The 24,609-nt window shown below is 44.8% G+C and overlaps 1 protein-coding gene across 2 annotated transcripts in view; it reads left to right on the forward strand.

Annotated features, from left to right (window-relative positions):
• KIF15 (kinesin family member 15) overlaps positions 1–24,609 on the forward strand; it is a 72,584-nt gene that overhangs the window by 8,889 nt on the left and 39,086 nt on the right. For both annotated transcript variants that reach the window (XM_069958360.1, XM_069958361.1), the window contains exons 4-10: positions 10,424–10,500; positions 12,860–12,897; positions 15,502–15,599; positions 15,877–16,056; positions 17,231–17,440; positions 17,906–18,031; positions 18,399–18,521. In XM_069958360.1, the coding sequence (XP_069814461.1) occupies positions 10,424–10,500; positions 12,860–12,897; positions 15,502–15,599; positions 15,877–16,056; positions 17,231–17,440; positions 17,906–18,031; positions 18,399–18,521 (852 nt within the window). The remainder of the gene's footprint in view (positions 1–10,423; positions 10,501–12,859; positions 12,898–15,501; positions 15,600–15,876; positions 16,057–17,230; positions 17,441–17,905; positions 18,032–18,398; positions 18,522–24,609) is intronic.

Below are 24,609 nucleotides of genomic sequence, written 5' to 3' on the forward strand. Positions count from 1 at the left end.
GGCTGGGAGATTGCTTCTTAAGTACAGAAGGAGGCTTTTTTTGGCTGATGAAACCTATTACAGAGTTTCTTAAAATCGCTTATACTACTGATTTCTGCAATAAAAAAAAAAAACATGACAGTTACGCTTTAACCCCTTAAGGACAGAGCCTGAAATGGCCTTAATGACAGAGACAAATTTTATGAATATGACCAGTGTCACTTTAGTCATTAATAACTTCGGGATGCTTTTACCTATCCGGCTGATTCTGAGATTGTTTTCTCGTGACATATTGTACTTTACATTTCTGGTAAATTGGAGTCGATACTCATAACAAATCTTTATGAAAAAAAACCCAAATAATGTGAAAAAATGTGAAAAAATGCATTTTTCCAACTTTGAAACTTCTTTGCGTATACAGAAAGTGGTTATACCACATAAATTATATATTAAATAGCATTAGCAACATGTCTACTTTATGTTGGCGGCATTTATTAAACTATCTTTCATTTTTTTTAGACGATAGGAAGCTTAAAACATTAGCAGCAAATTTCCAAATTTTCAGTAAAATTTCAAAATCAGATATTTTTAGGGACCTGTTCAGGTTTAAAGTGTATTTGAGGGGCCTGTATGTTAGAAAGCCCCACAAAGCACCCCATTTCAGAAACTGCACCCCCCAAACTCTGCAAAAGCACATCCAGAAAGTGTTTTAACCCTTTAGGGGAGTCACAGAAATAAAAGCCAAGTGTGTAAGGAATTTGAAAATTTTAATTTTCTGTGCAGAGATTTTATTGTAATCCAATATTTTTCATAATTATAAACCTATTACCAGAGAAATGCACCCCAATAATTATTGCCCCGTTTCTGCAGTTTATAGAAATACTCCATATGTGGCCCTATTGCGCTATTTGACGCAACCACAAGCCTCAGATATAAGGGAGCGCCTAGTGAATTTCAACGCCTCCGTTATATTTGGTCATTTTTGACTGTACCACTTCAGGTTGGCAGAGGCTCTGGGGTAGGGCTGGGCGATATTGGCCTAAATCAATATCGCGGTTTATCGCACATGTAGCCGCGGTAACGATAATCGAACGATAATTATGACACACCCCTTTTTGCAAACCACACCCACTTGCCGTGCCAAACTGGCGATATTTTGATTCAAAAAAATTAAAAAGAACTGAGCAGCAACCCATGGTTAGTCTATTATCATTATTATTATTTGTCATTATTAGGGGGTCTCAGCAGAGACCTGGACATGTGTATATACAGGTATACACCCTCTACAGGGTATACACAGGTCACAGAGGGATAGGTGTGTATGACTATATGGGGGGGATGGATTGGGGTGTATTACTATACAGTAGGTTGGGATCGGGTTACAGGACTATACAGGCAGCACATAGGGATAGGGGGCGGATAGGGGTGTATGACTATACAGGGAGGGCAGATAGGGGTGTATGACTATACAGGGGGGGGGGCGGATAGGGGTGTATGACTATATACAGGGGGCGGATAGGGGTGTATGACTATACAGGGATGGCAGACAGGGGTGTATGACTATACTGGGGGATAGGGGTGTATGACTATACAGGGATGGCGGACGGGAGTGTATGACTATACAGGGATGGCGGACGGGGGTGTATGACTATACAGGGATGGCGGATGGGGGTGTATGACTATACAGGGATGGCGGACGGGGGTGTATGACTATACAGGGATGGCGGACGGGGGTGTATGACTATACAGGGATGGCGGACGGGGGTGTATGACTACAGGGAGGGTGGATAGGGGTGTATGACTATACGGGGGGTGGGCAGGGGTGTATGACTATACGGGGGGGCAAGGGTGTATGACTATACGGGGGGGGGCAAGGGTGTATGACTATACGGGGGGGGGCAAGGGTGTATGACTATACGGGGGGGAAGGCAGGGGTGTATGACTATACGGGGGGGCAGATAGGGGTGTATGACTATACATAGGGGGGCGGACAGGGGTGTATGATTATACGGGGGCGGACAGGGGTGTATGACTATCTGGGGGTGGCGGACAGGGGTGTATGACTATCTGGGGGTGGCGGACAGGGGTGTATGACTATACATAGGGGGGCGGATAGGGGCGTATGACTAAACGGGGGCGGACAGGGGTGTATGACTAAATGGGGGGGCGCGGATAGGGGGGTATGACTATACGGAGGGGTGAAAAGGGGCCTGTAACTTTACAGGGGGCACATAAGGATGGCAGGCGGGTAGGAGAATATTATACAGGGAGGGGCATGCTGTTACCTGTAGTCCCCTCAGTAACAATACAGGGCTGTAACATAGGAGGAATGGATGTGCTGCAGCAGGCAGGATACCACACACAGCTATAAGTTATCCTGCCTGCTGCAGCCCATTATTCCTCCTATGTTACAGCCCTGTATTGTTACTGAGGGGACTACAGGTACAGCTGCTCCTCCAGCTATGACATGCTGGCGTCACTGCACACACAGCACAATAACATGTGCAGGGACGCCGGTATCAGAGCGGGAGGTGGAGGAGCAGTACGGCCCAGGTGACAATGCCGCCCGACCCGCCCCCCGCCCGTCTGAGCGCCCTCACCCCCCACCCGTCTGAGCGCCCTCACCCCCCACCCGTCTGAGCGCCCTCACCCCCCGCCCGTCTGAGCGCCCTCACCCCCCGCCCGTCTGAGCGCCCTCACCCCCCGCCCGTCTGAGCGCCCTCACCCCCCGCCCGTCTGAGCGCCCTCACCCCCCGCCCGTCTGAGCGCCCTCACCCCCACCCGTCCGGTCCCAGGCCCCGTCCCGCCGCACCTGTCCATCCATGCGCCCACCCGTCAAGTCCGGCGTCCCTGCACACACAGCACATTGACATGTGCAGCGCTCGCCGGCCGGGGGGTGGCTCGGACGGGACTGGTGCCGGGGAGGGCAATGTCAATGTGCTGTGTGTGCAGGGACGCCGGACGGGACCGGACTTGACGGATGGGCGCATGGATGGACAGGTGCGGCGGGACGGGGCCTGGGACTGGACGGGTGAGGATGCTCGGACGGGCGGGTCGGGGCGGGGGGACGGGCGGGTCGGGGCGGGGGGGCGGGTCGGGCGGCATTGTCACCTGGGCCCTGCTGCTGCTCCTCCACCTCCCGCTCTGATGCCGGTGTCCCTGTGTGCAGAGACGCCGGCATGTCAGTGGTGGAGGAGCAGCAGAAAAAAAATACAAAAATACCGCAGATACCGTCCTGGCTAAGTTGAGGTCGGTTAACCGACGCCAGTGACTGTATCGGTATTTTTGCGGTATACCGCCCAGCCCTACTCTGGGGTGTCAAAACCTAAAAAACACCCCTAAAGGGACACCATTTAGAAAACTACACCCCTCAAGGAATGTAACAAGGGGTGAGGTGAGCATCTGGACCCCACAGGTGCTTCACAGATTTTCCGAACAATATGGCGTGAAAAAAGAAAAATTTATTTTTTACACTAAAACGTTGTTCTAGCCTTCAATTTTTCATTTTCTTAAAGGGATAAGAGGCAAAAAAAGACAAAAAATGTGTAGCGCAGTTTCTCCCGAGTACAGAAATACCCCACATGTGGCGATAGAGTGCCAAGGGGGCGCAGGACGAGCCTCCAAAGGGAAGGAGCGCCAATTGGCTTTTGGAAGCTGAATTTCACTGAAAAGGATTTCAAGGGCCATGTCGCATTTACAGAGCCCTCGTGCTGCCAAAACACTGGAAACCCCCCACAAGTGATTCCATTCTGGAAACTACACCCCTCAAGGAATCTAACAAGGGGTGCAGTGAGCATATGGACCCCACTGGTGACGGGCACAAATGTGGAACAATGTGACGTGAAAGGGAAAAATTTCATTTTTTCACTTTCATGGCACAAATGTGCCCGTCATCAAGGGGTCCATATCCTCACTGCACCCCTTGTTAGATTCCTTGAGGGGTGCAGTTTCCAGAATGGGGTCACTTGTGGGGGGTTTCCAGTGTTTTGGCAGCAGGAGGGCTCTGTAAATGCGACATGGCGTTCATCATCCATTCTAGCCAAATCCAACCTCCAAAATCCAAATGGCGCTCCTTCCCTTCGGAGGCTTGCCCTGCGCCCACATGGCGCTTTATGTCCACATGTGGGGTATTTACGGACTCGGGGGAAATTGCTCTACACATATAGTGTGTTTTTTTCTCTTTTAACCCCTTGTGAAAATGATAAATTCAAGGCTAAACCAACATTATAGTGTAAAAAATGTAATATTTCATTTTCACGCCACATTGTTCCACATTTGTGCCCGTCACCAGTGGGGTCCATATGCTCACTACACCCCTTGTTACATTCCCTGAGGGGTGTAGTTTCCATAATGGGGTCACTTGTGGGGGGTTTCAACTGTCTTGGCAACACAGGGGCCTTTTGAATGCAACATGGCCCCTCGAAATCCATTCCATCCAAATCCAGCCTTCAAAAACCAAATGGCGCTTCTTCCCTTCGGAGGCTTACCCTGCACCCGCATGGCGCTTTATGTCCATATGTGGGGTATTTCCGTACTCAGGGGAAATTGCTCTACACATTAAATGTTTTTTTTTATCTTTTAACCCCTTGTGAAAATGAAAAAACATGACAAGATTAATGATTTAGAGTAAAAATTTTACAAAAATTACACTAAATGTTGGTCTAGCCTTGATTTTTTTCCATTTCCACAAGGGGTTAAAAAAGAAAATGAACACAAAACGTGTAGGGTAGTGTCCCCTGAGTACGAAAATACCCCACATGTGGACATAATGTGCCATATGGGCACAGGGCAAGTCACCAAAGGGACAGAGCGCCATTTAGAGGCTGGAATGGAGGATGGAGGCCATGTCGAAATTACAAAGCTCCTGTGCTGCCAGGACAGTAGAAACCCCCGACAAGTGACCCCATTCTGGAAACTACACCCCATAAGGAATCTAACAAGGGGTGCAGTGAGCATATGGACCCCACTGGTGACGGGCACTTACGTAGAACATGTGCCGAGAAAATAAAAAATAAAATTTTTTTCATTTTCACGTCCCAAATGTGGCCGTCACCAGGGGGCCATATCCCCGCTGCCCCCCTTCTTAGATTCCTTATGGGGTGTAGTTTCCAGAATGGGGTCACTTGTGGGGGGTTTCTACTGTCCTGGCCGCACAGAGGCTTTGTAATTGCGACATGGCATCCTCTAATGGAAATGGCGGCCATACCTACTTAGCTGGGGAAAAGGGACAATTCTAATTTATTTGGGGGTATTAGGCCAATTATTAGTTTATAAGGTTGGAAATGACAGGTGTCCATCAAATTCAACCTGTGTTGATCCAGAGGAAGGCAAAAAACCCTCGTGAGGCAGACGACAGTAGCCTCATCACAGGGGAAAAATTCCTTCCTGACTCCATAATGGCGATCAGAATAATCCCTGGATCAACGTGACCCCTGAAATAGGAATAAGGGACAGAATTTAGATAATGTAGAACCCCAATGACGTGTGGTGCACCTTGAAGCGATCCAGTATGCAGAGGCCGGGGCGATCAGGACAGGCGTCACACTGGAAAATGTTGTCCTTCCTGATCCCCCTGTTACGCCACACTCTGCACTTCTTCTGGGGTCTCCCGTTCTCCAGTGTGGGGGACGTCACCTGGAAAATGTTGCCCTGGTGCGATACGGGGTCCTTCATATCCAGAAGCGCTGGGTCCGCTCCATGGCTGCTAAATATTAGGGCGCTATTACTGCTTCTGATATGTTCGGATCGTGCCGCAAGCTACAGGGCAGCGAGAGACCAGAGGAGGGGGCGCTGGTATAAAAGTTATCCCCGTACAGGTGGTGACCTTTATCCAGCAGTGGGAAGATCAGTTCCCGGACGATCTTCCCACTAACTCCGAGGATGGGGGGGAGGGGGGCATCTGGGGGCTGGATTCGGGTGTCCCTTCCTACATACACTCTAAGGGTACATGCACACTGCGGAATCGCGACAGATAACCCTTCGTGCATTCTGCAGCTGGCACCCACCGGCGGACTGATGCAGGCGCACGTCTCCACACGTGTCATAGACTCCATTCTATGCACGGGCGGATTCCGCTCTCCGTCCAACGTGTTCATTCTTTGGATGGACGATGGAATCCGCCCGTGCATAGAATGGATTCTATGACACGGGTGGAGACACATGCCTGCATCAGTCCGCCGGCGGGTGCCAGCTGTGGAATGCACAAAGGGTTATCCTTCGCCATTCCGCAGTGTGCACGTACCCGAAATCTGTAAGTGTACCCTAAGGCACGCTCACAGAGTTTGTAGAATTTCACACCATACCGTCATCTCTTATTGGGACGGTACTGGCGGAAAAGATGTGTCTGGGGGCAGCGTACGCTACGCTACCCCCAGATACGTCATTGGAGGATGAGGATGATGAGGATGAATGGAGGAACGAAGGACCCCCCATTCATCCTCACTGGCTGTTTCGGTGTCGGAGGTAATAATAACGTATCCCTCTGACGCCGAAAACACCCTGGGGGTCATCTTTATACGGGGATTGGTATATGGGGTATGTAGTGGTGTAGTGTCAAACTTTATTCACTGTAGTGTGGTGTAATGTAGTGTTTTTTACGTGTTTTTTTACAGTAAGTATAAAAAAAAAACCTACGCCAACAAAGGAGTTGCTGATAAATGCCGCACTTATGTGCGGCACTTATAAGCAGACCGTGGCAGTAGAATATAGAAAAAAAACACCCTACGCCAAAAAGGAGTTGCTGATTAGCAGCGCACTTTCGTGCGATGCTGATCAACGCTCAGCGGCGATAGGGTGCGGAAAATAGAAAAAAAAAAATTTGAAAAAAAAAAAAAAAAAAATTTCTACATTTGAACATCCCTGTAGCTGCTGATAAGTGTATTACACATATCAGCCGCTAGAGGGCAGCAGAGCGCAAAATACGGAAAGAGCCGACGCTGGAGCCGAAAATAGCCGAGAGAAGCCGAACGTGACGTCACGGAAGAAGCCGAAGACCCGAACGAAGACGAGGATGCCGCGAACCCGGAAGACGCCGATCAGGAGCCTGGGACAGGTGAGTAATGTACAAATACCTGCTCTGGACCCCTCGGCTACCTAGCTGAGGGGTCCAGGGCAGGTATTTACTATATTGTGGGACTCTGATCGCCGTGCCACCGGCCCGATCGCCGTGAATGGCCGGCCGGTACCGGCCGGCCGTTCACGGCGATCGGGCCGGTGGCACGGCGATCACCATTACTTTTTACAGTAATGGCGGTCGGTGCCGTCCTCGGACAGCACCGACCGCCATTTTTTTCCGGGTCATCGGGTCGCCGATGACCCGGAAAGGTTCCGATCGCCGCTATTGGCTGATCTGAATTGATCAGCCTATAGCGGCGATCGTAAGCACGGGGGGTGTTAACCACCCCCCGTGCCGTGAAGCTAAGATGGCCTGCTATGATTTATAGCAGGCCATCTTCCCCGACCGCTGTGTGTGAACACGCAGCGATCGGGGAAACATCGGGCGTAAATTTACGCCCTGATGCGCCAAGTACCAGGGCGCGAGGGCGTAAGTTTACGCCCGATGTCGTTAAGGGGTTAAGCTAGACCCCTTTTTAGACCAAAACAGGAAAATGACGGGCATGGCATAAAGTTGCCCAAAAAAATGTTAGAAATGCATAGTAAATGTATCTATAATTTGGCCTCCATTTTCAGACACATCAGAGACTGGATTAACTGTACTTCTTTCTTTTCTAATTATTCCTTGGAGTCTGCTCTTTCTTTTCCTAGGCCTTTGGCTTCGCTTCTTCACTTCTCTATTTCAGAACTACCCTCACATTTTATTATAGTGCTTGAAAAGCACTATATTGTAATCCGTATTCTTCTTCTTCCGTTTCTTCTTTCAGACATTTTTCTGTGCACAATACAGCCCGAAACTGCGTTTCGAAGCCCTCGGCGGTGTGTGGTGTGTGGGAGATTGCTTCTTAAGTACAGAAGGAGGCTTTTTTGGCTGATGAAACCTATTACAGAGTTTCTTAAAATCACTTATACTACTGATTTCTGCAATAAAAAAAAAAAACATGACAGTTACGCTTTAAGCTAGACCCCTTTTTAGACCAAAACAGGAAAATGACGGGCATGGCATAAAGTTGCCCAAAAAAATGTTAGAAATGCATAGTAAATGTATCTATAATTTGGCCTCCATTTTCAGACACATCAGAGACTGGATTAACTGTACTTCTTTCTTTTCTAATTATTCCTTGGAGTCTGCTCTTTCTTTTCCTTGGCCTTTGGCTTCGCTTCTTCACTTCTCTATTTCAGAACTACCCTCACATTTAAAACACAACGTTATTATTGCTGATACCGTCGCCACATGGAAAGCTTTTAAGACAATTGTATAAACTCCCATTTAGTCTTTCTAAGTTTTTCCCATTATGGGACAATCCTCTTTTTCTACACGGTTACACCAATCCTGACTATATGGTATGGAAACAAAAACTAATCACTCACTTAACCCCTAGACGACCTAGGACGTACCGGTATGTCCTGAGCTATAAAGTGCGCTCCAGAGCGGAGCGCGATTCATAGCGGGTGGGGGCCAGCTGCAATCAGCAGCCTGCACCTCACCATTAATGACACGCTGCAGCGTGCCATTAACTCCTTAAACACCACGGCTGCGGCGTTTTAAGTGTGACAGGGGGAGTCCCCTGTCACTTACCGATCGGGACCCCCGTAGTGTTACTGCGGGGGACCCGATTGTTAAAACGGACCGCCGGAGGTCTCTCACCTGCCTCCATGTGGTCCGATCGGCGCTCTGGTCACTGAGCCTGCACAGGCAGGCTCAATGAGCAGAGCGCCGATAACGCTGATCAAGGCTATGCCTATGGCATAGCTGTGATCAGTGTGTAAAATGAAAGTAATCAATGTGCAAGTCCCCCAAAAGGACTTAAAATGTATATAAAAAAAGTTAAAATCACTAACACACTACCCCAAAACCCCTCCCCCAATAAAAGTTTAAATCACCCCCCTTTCCCATTATATAAATAAAACATATAAAAATAAACAAACATGTAATATACCGTATTAGCGTGCATAATTGTCCGATCTATTAAAATATAACAAGCGTCATTGCGAGCGGCGTAGACAAAAAGAGGGAAAAAAGTGCGCGAATTACCGATTTTGTTACATTATATATAAAAAAAAATTAAATAAAAGTGATCAAAACGTCCAATCTTCATAAATATGATATTAATAAAAACTAGATGTCATGGCGGGAAAAATGACACCCCATAGGTGAAAAAATAAAACAGCTATAAGCGTCACAATAGGCCCATTTTATTATAGTGCTTGAAAAGCACTATATTGTAATCCGTATTCTTCTTCTTCCGTTTCTTCTTTCAGACATTTTTCTGTGCACAATACAGCCCGAAACTGCGTTTCGAAGCCCTCGGCGGTGTGTGGTGTGCTATCTATTTTTCGTTTTGATCGGATTTGTCGTTTTTAAGAAATTTACATTTAAAGACCCCTAATTTCCCATAGAAAATAATGGCCCATTGCAAATAATGGCCACACTCTAACCGCTAACAGCCAATCACAGCACATATGCAAATAGCGGAGATATAGCAGCCAATAGGAATTCTAAGGTCCTGTCAGGCATGTATCACAACATCCACAGTCAAATGTCCACTATTGGCCAATAGAAGATGTAATATATGGAAGGTCCTTAACAATTTTGTCTCCCTGACCTGAGTAAGATTGTCATGGTAACCGAGCAATGATCTTTACGATTATAAGAAGCAGAGGTCAGTCAGTAAAAAAGCAAAGCTGAGGCAGCCATGTAGCAGGGACGGTACCCAAGCCGCTCTTAAAGGGACGGTACCCAAGCCGCTCTTAAAGGGACGGTACCCAAGCCGCTCTTAAAGGGACGGTACCCAAGCCGCTGTGTAAGGGGAATTACATAAGTAGCTCTTAAAGGGACCCAAGTCGCTCTAAATGGGTCCCTTTAAGAGCGAAATAGGTCTTCAATTGATCTTGGCCAGCAGGCAACATTTTAAAAATGTTGAAAGACAGTCATTGCTACGTATTATAGTGATGCACGGCTGATGAAAGTGTAAAGAAAATAAAGATTATTTACCTGTCAACGTTTCCCGTTCTCCTGCTGCCTTTTCCCCACTTTCCCCAATCGCGGCAGCCACCACTGAATCTTCTGAAGCCGTCTCTGAAGTGACAGGCCACTCAGGCTACCACCGAAAGGTGGTGAGTGGGGAAAAGGCAGCAGGACACAGGTGGAGCCTGGACAGGTAAGTATAACTTAATTATTTTCTATATAAAGCAAGGGCTGCATGGACATGTGCAGCCCTTGCCACAGTATTCTTGAGCCATGTAATAGGCTCTATTTTATAACTTTTGAATACAGTGATTTGTTTTCAACTACTTTTCAATAAGTAATACTTAATTTGTTGTCTTTCAGGAATCTGTGTTCTCAAGTGTGGCAAAGAACATTGTGGAGTCTTGTATGAATGGATACAATGGGACCATCTTTGCTTAGTAAGTTGATATCATGTAGTGATGTCGCAATACTAGAATTTTGAGTTTGATACCGATACCAACTTTTTTTTATTTTGATATAATTTTGAAACTTAATATAAGTATAAAACAAACAGACATGTCATCTGTATTCTTCAGGTCTGTACTATTACAGTGATGGACCAATTTGTGTACCTTTTCATTTTACTAGTTTAAAAATAAAGTTTACATTTTTTAAATAAATGTGCTTAAAATTACCCTATTCTGGCTCGTATAACTGATACCAAATATGTTTTGTTTTTTACATTTTATTTTTTGAAAAAAGGTAGAAGAAGAGGTTATTAGAACTGTTATTTTTTTTATTTTAATTCACTTCTTTGCTCGAACATTAAGGAAGCAGTCCGGGGGGGTCTGACAGTGTCGGGCCATCCTGTCTGACGAATATAAGACGCAGTCAGCCTCTCACTTATTCTTGGTGTTGGTAGGGAAAGGGAGTTTGGTGCTCTGGAGTGAACTTTCCGTGCTTAATCATAGCTGCTCCTGGCTGTGTGGTTCCGAGGACAGGCCGCGAAGGACAGAGTTAGTTTTTTTAATTTAATTTAAATTTTCAAAAAAGAAAAATTGTGAGCCCTCCTGCAGTGAATAAATTTGATTAGTCGCCCAGCCCTATTTGAGGCTGCATGCTGGCACAGCTTTCTGTAGGGATGTTTAGCCACATTCGATCAGATTTATCAATCTATCAGTTCAGATTGGTAGCTATGGACCAATTAGGCTGGGTTCACACTGCGTTTTCAGCTTACGTTTAATGGATCCGTTTTGTTTTTTTTAACGGACAAAAATGGTGTCAGCAACGTTTTTGTGTCAGTCAAAAAAAAGGATCCATTTTTTTTTTATAATGGAAGTCAATGGAAAAAGGGATCAAAACGCATCCGTGCATCAGAAATGCATCAGTTTTTTGCAATCCATTTTGCATTAAAAAAACGGATTGCAAAAACGCAGTGTGAACCCAGCCTTAGACTATTTTTTGTCTCTGATAAACCTGGGTCCGTTGTCAGCATTTGACTTATTTTTTCTTCCAATTATATATTTTCTATACGATCGCAGTGGCCCAAAAAAAAAAAAAAAAAACACGAAGGTGGGGATATTCAACCCCGTGTATACCTCCAATAGCACAAAAAATTTTATCACAGAAGGGGGTACCATTTAAAATGTAAACTTTAATGATAATGCTATATAAAATACATAATAATCCCCACAAAAAAACAAACTACAAATATTTGTCACTCTGGACCTGCACATTTAGGGGTATAGATAGACCAAGCACATATGAATTTGCAATGAACTTGCAAAAAAAATATGATAACTGCTGTGCATACCAGATCATATGAAGTGCTGTGTGTTTTCTTTGCCTGGTGCAATTCAAATCAGTACCCAGCTTTCCAAGGGTCCTGAAAGGTAATAGGGAGGGAACAAAGCCCTGTTGCGCCCTAGTGTGTAAGTAGGACGGCTCTCCCTGACGGGGCACTCCTAGCCCCGAGCTACCCCTTTGAGAACACCCTACACTATAAAGTGAAAAAACACTATTATAAAACCCCTACAAAAGTCCTGCTCCGATGTACGTTTCGAACCAAGTTGTTGGCATCATCAAGGAGGGAAACTAGTATAGGGTAACTATACAAACAGAAATAAGAGGATCTAAAGAAAGTTACCTCTGTGCAATGGCTAATGAGAGTAACCGCTCACAGACAGCCATCTGCAGCTGATTATCACTCATTCCTGGTGCGGGTGTAGGAGCCACTGCCCCTCACCTGCACCAGGAATGAGTGAGGTCCCTCTACCAGTTTAGTTTTTTTTTTTTTTTTTTTTTTTTTTTTTTTCCCCTTCCCTTTTTATATTGTAGTTGTACAGGTTATATGGTATAATAATATAATTTGACCTCTATGTGATGGAGTTATTCAACTTTTTTGGAGCCAAACTAGTCTGTCTTCTTTTTAGATATTTCAGTAGGCATACGTGTGTCTAATGATATTCTTAGTCCATTTATGTGAAGCTGTTATATGGTACGTATAAAATTGTTGAGATTGCGCTGCGGCTTGGTTTTCATACCGGCACATGATGAGGTATTTGTCTCATGGTCTCCTGTAGCGAGAAAAATATAGATTGGCGTGTTATATGTTGTATTATAGTCCTGTCCAAAATCACCATGCGGTGGCTCTCCATGCCTATGACTTTAACATAAACCTTACAGACTGTGCACATAGCTGTGCCATGTTTATGAATCCAGGGGGTAATGATTATATTATTCTGTTGAATGATTCAAAATCACTAGTATCGTTACTAACAAAATCAGCAAAGTGATGTTATACTTTTCCTTTTTTAGTGGACAGACTGGTTCAGGAAAGACGTTTACAATGATCGGTAAGAACATATGTTCCTTTACCTTGCATTTAACCCATATTTTAAATAACTGGTATGGTTAAGAATCCAATCGGTTCTGTCACAGTAATAGAAGCATCTATTGCAATGACAGAACCGATTGCACTCTGTCATTCATGTATGGGCTTTTAAGATAATGGAGGTCCATCCATCTGATGACACAGGCATAGAAGCCGCAACTGTCAGGAGCAGAGCGAAGCTCCATTTCTGACAGTTCACCCTTAGGGTAGCTTCACATGTACCGTATCGCAGCGTTTTTATCGCTGCGTTTTTAACGCGATTTTTTTAAATGCGCGTTTTGATTTTCACATGAAAATCAAAACGCACATGTAAAAATCGCACCAAAAGCGCAGCGTTAAAAACACAGCGATACGGTACACGTGAAGGCACCCTTAGGGTACTAACACACACGGCATATACGCCGGCTGGCATCAGAAGGGGTTAAGCGGCCGGCAGATTTACATACATGCAGCGGTCGTTCAGACTGCTGCGTGTATGTATTGACAGTGATCTGCCAGGACCTAGCCGACTCGCAGCGTTATTAACGCTGCGAGACGGTAGATGTGAAGGCACCCTTAGGGTACTAACACACACGGCATATACGCTGCGTATTTACTGCTGCGATACGCGGCATATACGCTGCGTATTTACTGCTGCCATACGCAGCAGATTAGATCTAATGAAATGAACACAGCATCAAATCTGCACCATCAAATCTGCTGCGTATACGCTGTGTGTGTTTGTACCCTTAGGGTACAAACACACACAGCAGATACGCAGCAGATTTGATACTGTGTTCAGTCATTTAGATCTAATCTGCTGCGTATCGCAGCAGTAAATACGCAGCGTATATGCCGCGTATCGCAGCAGTAAATACGCAGCGTATATGCCGTGTGTGTTTGTACCCTTAAGGTGCTGCAATCAGTGCCACAGCAGCATCTAATAGGGTGACAGAGGGAGAAATCTCCCTCTCTCCTCCAGTGCCGCTTCACAAAGCGATTGCGAAGTAGTGATGGTAGCCATGGCAATTGGAGACCTCAGAGAAACCTCCAGTTTCTTGGCAAAAAACATGAAAAGGGGTATGGGTTCTGTGTTTTCATCTTTCATGATGGGTTTCCCTCATGAATCTGGTACATGTACTTTGCACTTATCTCACCAACTTTAAATTGGATGGTTTTTTTTTGTTCTTTTTGTTTCTTTTTTCAACAAATATATATTTATAAATTTTCCACATAATTAATACAAATGTTACAGAACGGAAACTTTGGTTAGGCAAAGTTTCATAGACCTATCGGGCATCATACAGCGTCTATTATTATCCACACACAGCAGTAGGTCTAATCTAAACTTGTCTAGGGGGTGGAAATGAAAAGGAAGAGGTGGGGGGATTGAAGGTAAATTGGTCTATTTTCACATTAAGGGTAGTCTCACACGTACTGGATCTGCTGCCGATCCTGGTTTAGTCAAGGTATATGTGGTCACATACCATTTTAATTCCACTGCCAGTATGTGTCCCGGCCCCCCGCATTCCGCTGCCTGGCCCAGAGCACACATTACCTGCTCTGCGCTGTGGCTGTGTGTGAGGCTCCTGTCGGTCCCTATCAGCCAGTCAGTGCACCGCAATGGCTAATTGGCTGATGAGGAGCAAGGAGAGCCAGGAGCCTCACACAGCTACGAAGCCGAGCAGGTAATGTATGCTTTGGGCCGGGGGTTAAAGTGGCCGGGTCACATATGCCCAGCGGAATGAAAATTCCGCTGCGGGTATGTGATCCCATAGACCTTCACTATACTAAGATCTGCAGTGGATTTCGCTGCAAACTCTGGTACGTGTGAAGCTACCCTTAGGGACAATTCTATCTGAAGCTTCAAATCTGCACTAGATCCTGTATGTGTGAATGGACCCTAAATGAGTTATCCAGGGCTTAGAAAAACAGCAGAACTCTTGTCAGTTTGGATGTGGTTTTGCAACTCTGTTCCATTGAAGTGAATGGAGCTGAATTTTAATACTACACACAACCTGAGTACGTGTGCCACTGTTTTTTTTGTTTTTTTTTTACACATTCCTGGATAACCCCTGTAATGACATGATTATGGCAAAATAATGCACCAAGTCATGCCAGAAAGAACAGCCAAATACACTAACAAACTATCCGATGGATAATTGGGATAAAAACCTAGAGCCCTTAATTACCGCTATATCAAAAACTAGACAATCTTAATAAATCTGGTTTATTAACTAAACCATTTAACTATGGAACAGAGTTAGGAGCTCCCTGAATCATCATTCATGAGGAGCTTTTAAACTGTTTAAATCTTTGTGCTACTGTACTGAAACAGCCACATAGTTGTCAGTACAGTAGCTTTAAAAGTACAGTACTACAGTAGTTTTTAAGCTCCTGGTATCATTGTGTATCGTGGTGCCGAGAACACGTCCATGCATGGACCGTAATGTGCGAATGCCCCCTAAGTCTATAAATTGACAACAATGGGAACTTCCATAACTCCATAATAAGCTGTGACACTAAGGTATGCCTCTTGTGGTGTAGTATTAAAAATGAAAGTAAAATGTATGTCTTTTTCTTTTAGGACCATCTGATTCTGATAACTTTACCCATAACCTCAGAGGCGTAATTCCTCGAAGTTTTGAATATTTGTTTTTTCTAATCAATCGGGAGAAAGAAAAGGCATGTATATGTGAAAATATACTGTTGGTGTTGTGTATAAAACATCTACCCCACCCTATCCCTGTAACAGCCAGTCAGATTAAAGGAGGTGATTTTACTGGAGGAAGCAATCTCCAGCCAGCATTCCCTGCAAGGGATGTGTAGTATTGCATGACAGACCTTCCTATGAAGCAGGACTTCGAGAGACAACACCTTAATGCAAAGATAAATTAATCCTTGTCTTGTTGCTCTATCTTTTTGTAATATCAAACATAATGTTATATATTTTGTTTTTCAGGCCGGTGATGGGAAAAGTTTTTTGTGTAAATGCTCTTTTATTGAAATCTATAATGAGCAGATATTTGACTTGCTGGACACTGCATCAGCAGGCCTCTGCCTCAGGGAGCATATTAAGAAGGGGGTCTTTGTTGTGGGAGCTGTGGAACAAGTGGTAACCTCTGCAGCTGAGGCATATCAGGTATGTTTATGAGGATGTCCTGATGCTCCTTGACTAGGATACACAACCAAAAAAGAAAAATGACATATAGGGAAACAGAAAATTTTCCCATGTATTGCCCATGTATAGAACGGCATTGGTGCGGGAAAGCTGGTGCCCAATGGGAGGACCCCTGCCCCTCTATGATGTGGCTCCATTGATTTTGGTGGCATTTCTACTACCAAAAGCATCACTGTCACTGGGTAGGAAGAATGCGGTTGTGTCAGGAACCATTACTAACAGGAGAGGGATGAGCTTAAAGCTTTTCAGGAGCTTCGAAAAGCCTCTTTGACTCTCTGTACCAGGGGATACAAGTATTTCCTTACATTCTGGAAACACAGACCCATATATGAAAGATACAGCTATGAGAATACATACAGCGGGATTGACATGTAAGTTAACCCCCGCAGCGGGATTGACATGTAAGTTAACCCCCGGTGGCCGGAGCATGCATAACCTGCTCCTTACTTCGACTTGCTTCAGGGGTTCCCGGCATTTGCTCATCCCGCTCAGCCAACCAGTGCACTGCCCCGCCTCAGCCACTGATTGGCTGAGCGGGACATCCTGCCGAGAACCTCCAAAGCAAGCCGTAGCCCGGAGCAGGTAATGTATGCTCCGGCCGCCAAGGGGGGGTTAACTTACGTACACGCAGTGGGAAGTAAATCCGGCTGCGAGTGTGTATTCTCATAGGGATGCACTAACAACTGGATCCGCAGCATGAAATCCGCTGCGGATCCAGTGTGTGTGAAGGCACCCTTAATGCTCGTCTTGTCTTTCATGGCGGAGAAAAATGCTTTTCTTCTCCAATGTAAAGTGTCAGAGAAGCTTTCTCAAGTCCCTGAAGTGCTGAGGGCTGTAATGCATTACGATATCTGGCTCTAACCTGTAGGGAAAAAAAAGTGGAACAGTCCCTTTAAGAGTAACTGCAATTCATGATTTGGCCAGTAGATAGCAGAAATAAATGAGAGTTCTGTATTTGAAGTTTGGTTTGGAGTGTAGAGCAGTCTGATTGGGATAGAAGAGTCTACTTAGAGCAAATATGATCTTTAGATCATACACAAGGGAAGATATTAACATTGTAGTTTCTTAGTTAAGATTGAAAAACTGTGCTTACTGCTTTTATGTCATTAATAAATACTTGGTAATTTTCTCTTAGGTTCTTTCTACTGGATGGCGAAACAGACGTGTGGCCTCAACTTCAATGAACAGGGAGTCCTCACGATCGCATGCTGTGTTCACAGTTACCATTGAATCAATGGAAAAAATTAATGAAATTGTTAACATTAGGTCTTCACAACTTAATCTTGTAGATCTTGCAGGATCAGAAAGGCAAAGAGACACACATACAGAAGGAGTGAGACTCAAGGTTAGCATAAGTTTAATTAGTGAACACTTGGTTTTCCTATCGCTGATTTGTTCCTAATTTTTACCACTATGTCCAATCATTAAATCAATCATGCTAATTTTATGTCCTTTATTCTCTATCACCATATGCATCATGTGGTGATAGAGAATAAAGGACATGTATATGTATTGATATAGATAGTAAAAAGACACATGTAATTAGCATCAGACTGGAAAGCCTTGCATTTTCGGGGAAAAAATAAAATTAGAAAAAAAAATCCTATTGGTAATCATTTATTTCAGCTTTGATGTCTATCTATTCTTGACTGTCTTGTCAGGTGAAAAAAGCATAAACAGTAAGTGGCCTTTGGCTGCATTTCCTCTGTAAAGCAAAAGCACCACTTCACTACATATTTATATATGTATTCTGTTTTCCCAATAATATATATAATATATAATTTTTTTTATTATTATTTCTTTTGATTAGGAAGCTGGTAGCATAAACCGATCATTAAGCTGCCTGGGACAGGTGATTACTGCCTTGGTAGATGTGGCGAATGGTAAACAAAGGCATATATGTTACAGAGACTCCAGGCTTACATTCTTGCTGAGGGTATGTATCCACTGAGTTATGCAGTTGTCTGGTAATAGAAAATGTATTAAAATAAAAAAAAAATCATCTGCCCAATCTATGCTGTGAGTTGCTTCCTCATCTGATCTCAACATGCATCTACTGTCTGCCCAGCCAGTCACCCACACCAAGCATGTTGAGATGTGGACCAGGAGGCATAGAAGTTTTTATATCGCCCCATATCCGTGTTTTTATTTTATTTTCATACATAGAATTTTACGCTGCTAAAGATTAATGACAATAGAATAAATCACACTTAACTCCTCCATCTTATAATTGGAATAATATTTAATTTCTGAAATGTTTGAAGCACATATCTTAGTCTGATTTCTTATTTCTCTATTCACAGGACTCCCTTGGAGGGAACGCAAAAACTTTTATTATTGCAAATGTTCACCCTGGATCTAAGAGTTTTGGGGAAACCTTATCGACCCTTCAATTTGCACAGAGGGCAAAGCTTATAAAGAACAAGGTAATCCTATTTTCTTTCCATACGACTTTCCTTTATTTGGTGAAGCCTGTGTGATTTGAAAATGTTAAAAAAAATCTAAAATGTTTAACGTAAAAGGTTGTTTTCTAATATTTAAGTTTTTTTATTTTTTCAAAAAAACAAACATTTACCGACATAGCAAGACACGGACCTTGAAAGGTCCCAAAATACAACAACACAGAAGTAGAGAACAGGTAGGGCTGGGCGATAATGGCCTAAATCAATATCGCGGTTTATCGTACATGTAGCGGCGGTAACGATAAATTGAACGATAATTATGACACGCCCCTTTTAAAAGCCACACCCCTTTTGAAAACCCCATTTTCCGATGGTAATACAAACGTGGATTTATTCCATATAACAATGTGCAGCAAACTTCACAAGTAGTACACAACGTTTTGGCATCTCCTACACCATTTAAAAGTGCCACTTGAAAATGGTGTAGGAGATGCCAAAAAGTTGTATATTACTTGTGAAGTTTGCTGCACATTGTTATATGGAATAAATCCACGTTTTCACGTGTGTATTACCATCAGAATATTTTTACTAGCTGACTTGATCCAAGGGCTGGGATTCATCTGCTGCCACCCACAGTTTGTTTATTGTGCTGCCTATATTTTTTGCTATATCTATATACTGTGGGATAGATTTCTCAAACATGGTGTAAAGTGAAACTGGCTCAGTTGCCCCTAGCAACCAATCAGTGTGTGTGTATATATATATATATTATATATATTATATACATACACACACATACAGATAGGAGATAGATAGGAGATAGATAGATAGGAGATAGATACATAGATAGATAGGAGATAGATAGATACAAAAAAAGAGAAAAAGCAGCACTGCTCAATTGGCGTTGGGTTGGTGCCAGCGGACCTAGGTCTTGACTCTTGACCGTATTCAAATAGTAAGTAGATAGCCCACTGCACTCAAAGGGTTAACGGTGCAAAATGCAGATTTATAAAATAAAAAACAATGTGCTGCACTGTTTTTTTGAATAAATCTACAGTACATTACGCATCATTAACCCTTTGAGTGCCGTGGGCTATCTACTTACTAGATAGATAGGAGATAGATAGATAGGAGATAGATAGATAGATAGATAGATAGATAGATAGGAGATAGATAGATAGATAGATAGATAGGAGATAGATAGATAGATAGCTAGATAGGAGATAGATAGCTAGATAGGACATAGATAGCTAGATAGGAGATAGATAGATAGATAGGACATAGATAGATAGATAGATAGATAGGAGATAGATAGATAGGAGATAGATAGCTAGAGAGATAGGTAGGTAGATAGGTAGACAGTAGATATATCCTATCTATCTATCTATCTATCTATCTATCTATCTATCTATCTATCTATCATTTATCTATCTCTCTAGCTCCTATACCTTTCTATCTAATATCTGCCCCCAGTCACTGTCACATGCTGCCCTGCCCCCCCCTCCCACCCCTCTCCCGCACATACAGTTGGGGTCAGGTATAGGTCGGCACCTCCATGCTCTCCCGGCCTCTCTCTCCCGCACAGGAAGGAATCCTCTGCCCCCTGTCACTCAGTGCTGTAGCACATATATCTGCCGGCAGCGTCCCGGGCAGATCGTCACACACGGCTGCTTCACCACTGCCATAAGATGAGGCGAGGAGGATTCCTGTTCGGGACAGAGTGCGGTGCCCGGTGGGGGGAGGATGTGCTGACCCCAGCAGCCACTTTATGTACGGGAGAGGGGAGGCAGGGTACGCCGTGCAGCTTCCAGAGCCGCCCGGAAGCAGCAGCAGCACTGAGCACACAGCACGCCTGTGCGCAGCCTGTCACATCTCCAGTCTTCCTCCTCAGGAAGATTAACAGAGGGGAGCAGAGCATGCGGCCGCAGGGTGAGGAGGAGGAGGGAGGGGAGAAATACCGCAGATACCGTCCTGGCAGAGTTGAGGTCGGTTAACCGACGCCAGAGACGGTATCGGTATTTTGACGGTATACCGCCCAGCCCTAAGAACAGGGCAAATATGTAGTACAGTGCGACAGTGCAAACCAAGGTGAAGTAGTTGGTCCAAGCAGTAACGAAGGTGCCTAACCTCGGCAGTAGTGAACAAAACCAGGGAAATATGAAAAAGTGGGATGGGATCTGTGGGTTATGAAGGTGCCCGGGAAACTACACAACAATGAGAGAGAATCTTCTTAGCGCCATGAACACTACAGACATAGACAAGGGGATACATACAACACACTCAAGGGGGGGAAAGAAGTGGAGGAGTACAAAAACATAAACAAAAAGATTGAAAGGTCACTGAAACCAAAGACTAAAACTGAATTAGAGAAAGAGGAAGAAAAGTAAAAATTGAGGATTGCGGCGGCGTCCAGACACCTGATGTAATTGAAAGGGACGGGAGGGAGAGGAGCTCACCCAGGAAACCTAGTACACAAAACGGGCCCGAGATCCTCAGGAGGTGACGCGCCTGTAAGTGTCCGTGCTCTGAAAAGACAACCAAGAGCCCCAGGTAGCAGTGTACTTCTTGACCTCTATCGGGGTACGCGCAATCAGATTTTCCATCTGGTGGATCTGGTTAATCTCAGCGAACCACTCATCCAGGGAGGGGGGGTCCGAGGACTTCCACCTCCTAGGAATTACCGTCTTAGCAGCCTGGAGGAGGTGTCGAGCCAGAGATTTCTTAAAGCGGGTTTGGGCGGGTGGAAACATAAACAGGAGCACTGCCTCAGGAGTGCCAGGGATAGAAACGCCTGTGATGTCGCGGATAAGCCGTAGTACAGTGTTCCAGAAGCTCCGCAGCTTCGGGCAACCCCACCAGATATGTGTCATATTGCCACCTGCATTCCCACACCCCCAACACTCATTGGGGACCGTCTGGTACCACTTATGTAGTGCTTCTGGGACCCTATACCATCGAGAGATTATTTTGTAACTGGTTTCTTGGGCTTTACACGCTATTACAGCCTTGTGGGAGAGGAAAAAGGCCTTCTGCCACTGTTTCTGGGAGAACTGTTTCCCTAGCTCCACCTCCCATGCAGAGCAATAAGAGGGCAGCTGTTGGGAGCGAGAAGACAGTAACATGCGGTAAATAAGAGAGATAGCGTGAGAGGAACATGCAGGTGCCAAACAGAGTCGTTCAAAATCGGATAAAGTTACGTGTAACTTATGGGTGTGGGAGAGGGTAACAGGGCCCCGTGTTTGACCACCTGATGGAAACATAGGGGAGAATGAGTAGGTACGCCTAGAAAGGGTGAAGAGAGGCCCGCCGGGAAAGACTGATTATCCTTAATCGGGGTCAGGGGACCTGTTCTATTCAGGAGGGCAAGAGAGGTGGACGACGCTGGTAAGGATGCAAGCGTATGGCGGACAGTATAGGATAATGGAGTAAGATCATGAATCGAAGGAGACCATGTCCCCGGGAGAGTTGACAGCAATCTCGGGCAGACATCCTGGGCCAATTGCACCCAGAGCTTAGAGGACGAGTGATAGAATAAATCCAAAACTCGGGAGTGCACACACGCTAGATAATACAACCGACTGTCAGGTAGGCCGACAACGCCTGCATCCTTAGAGCGTGTGAGGGTCTCCCACTTGATCCGTGGGTGACCGGAGGACCAAACAAAGGAGGTGAAAAGGCTTTGCACCTGCTTCCAAAAGGGGGCAGGGATGTGAACGGGGATGGTCTGGAGCAGATAGAGCAATCTGGGGAGAAGGGTCATCTTTATGATGTTAATCCTCCCAAACCAAGAGAACTCTTTTTGAGTCCAGGAAGTTAAATCTTTGGTAAATCACACCAATAATATCCAGGGTCTTTAAGGTGTTATCCCGGGCTTCCCTCGAAGGCACAAACCCTACTTGGTCTGGGTGGACAAGGGCGGGAAGGTGGGGATTTAACCTGTTGGCGAACAACTTAGCATTAATCTTCAAATCCACGTTTAAGAGGGAAATGGGCCTGTAGCTCCCACAAAGCTACTAGTGGCATGGGGTGGGAAGGGGGTGGACTCCGATATAGAATTGAAAGCCGATAACATCAGGGGAGAAAGAAAGGATTGGAGGGATTTATAAAATTGAGCGGTCAGGCCATCAGGACCTGGACTCTTCCCCCCCAGGTAGATGTGCAATGACATGCGCTAGTTCATGTGCAGCAATAGGCTCCTCCAGGTCAGCTATGGCTTCCCCAGGAAGGCGGGCCGAGATTGGTGGGGGTGAAAAGGGTCCAGGTGCCGGGGCCTTGGAGCAAGGGAGATGGTAAAGGGACGAGTAGTAAGAGTGAAATGTGGAGGCTATGTGAGGAGTAATATGGGTAACCGTATTGGACGGTGTTTTAATACATGGAATATGAGATTGCGTAATGGTGTTTCTCAAGGCTCTAGCCAACATACGCCCACATTCATTGCCATACTCGTAGAATCTACTGCGGCATGTTTGTATGAGGCGACCGTAAAAGGTTGTTTTCTGATATATTACTTTTGATAGTTTTGGCTTTTGAATCCTAGCACAGATTTATATAGCTGAGTTGTAGTTTGGAAAAATAGGTGCTATAGGTGGTTAGCACACTAGTACATGCAGATGGCATGACTGTTCAGATAAAGTCAGAAGTGTTAACTGTGTGTACATATATTCTTGCCCTGCATTTTGATTCCTGAAGCTGAACATGGGTCAAAAAGAGATGTTCAGGTGACTATATCATTGGGTGTTTAAGGCAGCATAGCTCAAGATAGTATGTTACAGGATGTACTCTAGACAGGAAGCAGGAGCAAACAACAGAGCAGACAGTTTGCAGCAGAAGGAAAGCATAAAAGTGGTGGTAAAATAACTATTAACCAATAAATGTTCATTCCTTTTATGTATTCTGTGCATGTGGAGATACTAAAAATGGGAAGTAAAACCTCAAAGTTCATTCAAAAATTGCTTAAAGGGTTGTGTCATGAAGAAAACTAGTCTATGACGATGCATTATGTTAAATGAAACAAATTTCAAGTGTACAAGCATTTCTTGAAATGTATTGTTTGAAAGATATAGACTCACTAAATCCCTATGCGCTGCTTAGTTTGATAACCTGTTGCCCTCCAACTCCAGCGGAACAAAAATTCTTTTAATTCAACTGGTGCCAGAAAGTTCCAGAGATTTGTAATTTACTTCTGTTTAAAAATCTCCAGTCTTCAGCCGCTGTATGCCCTGCAGGAAGTGCAGAATATTCTCTCCAGTCTGGAAGCATGAGGGATTTGCTATGCTCTGGACAGTTCCAGTCAGACAGAGGTGGCAGCAGAGAGCACTGTGTCAGACTGAAATGAATACACCACTTTCCACAGGTCATACAGCCGTACTGGAAGATTGGAGGGTTTAAAATAGAAGTAAATTACAAATCTATATAACTTTATTACACCAGTTGATTTTAAATATTTTTTTTTCATCTGGAGTACCCCTTTAAGGCCCATCAGTCATTGACTAGCTTGGGTCACTCATGCTCACTTCACATGATCACATGATCTGTCCCATTAGCACTGGCAGTTGGTTTTCACTTCACATGCAAGCAAGGGAATTATGGGAAAGGCTCTGCACTGTTGCATTGCAACCACAGGGTCACAGTTCAAACAGAATACCAGGAAGTAATGGGTCACCGGTCAAACAGAATTCCAGGAAGTAATCAGATGCATAGAAAAGAAAAATGATACAGGGATTTAAGCTGCCTGTACTAAAAGGAGCACATTATTTCTTCTTTACATATATGTATGTGGTACACATCTGATTATACCTTCTTTGCTTCTTGACACCACCCCTTTTAAAGGAGTATTATAAAATCCATCTACCTGCAGGGGTGAAATGGATAACAAGTACTAACTTACCTCTCACTGTGCCCGCAGTGAGTGGCGGGGCTCTGGGATCTCAAACGGTTGACACGTCACGACCCAGCCACTCAGCCAGTCAGTAACTGGGTGGGACAGTCTGTGGTAACCAGGGGTTGCCAGGTGGTGTTATATATGGCTGGTAAGATGGTGGTGTACCTGTGGCACTTGTCATGGTGGCCAGGAGTGGTATGTGGCCACCTCTGTATATACCAACACACACTT

This window comes from Dendropsophus ebraccatus, chromosome 2, assembly GCF_027789765.1.
Source record: "Dendropsophus ebraccatus isolate aDenEbr1 chromosome 2, aDenEbr1.pat, whole genome shotgun sequence".
Taxonomy (NCBI): Eukaryota; Metazoa; Chordata; class Amphibia; order Anura; family Hylidae; genus Dendropsophus; species Dendropsophus ebraccatus.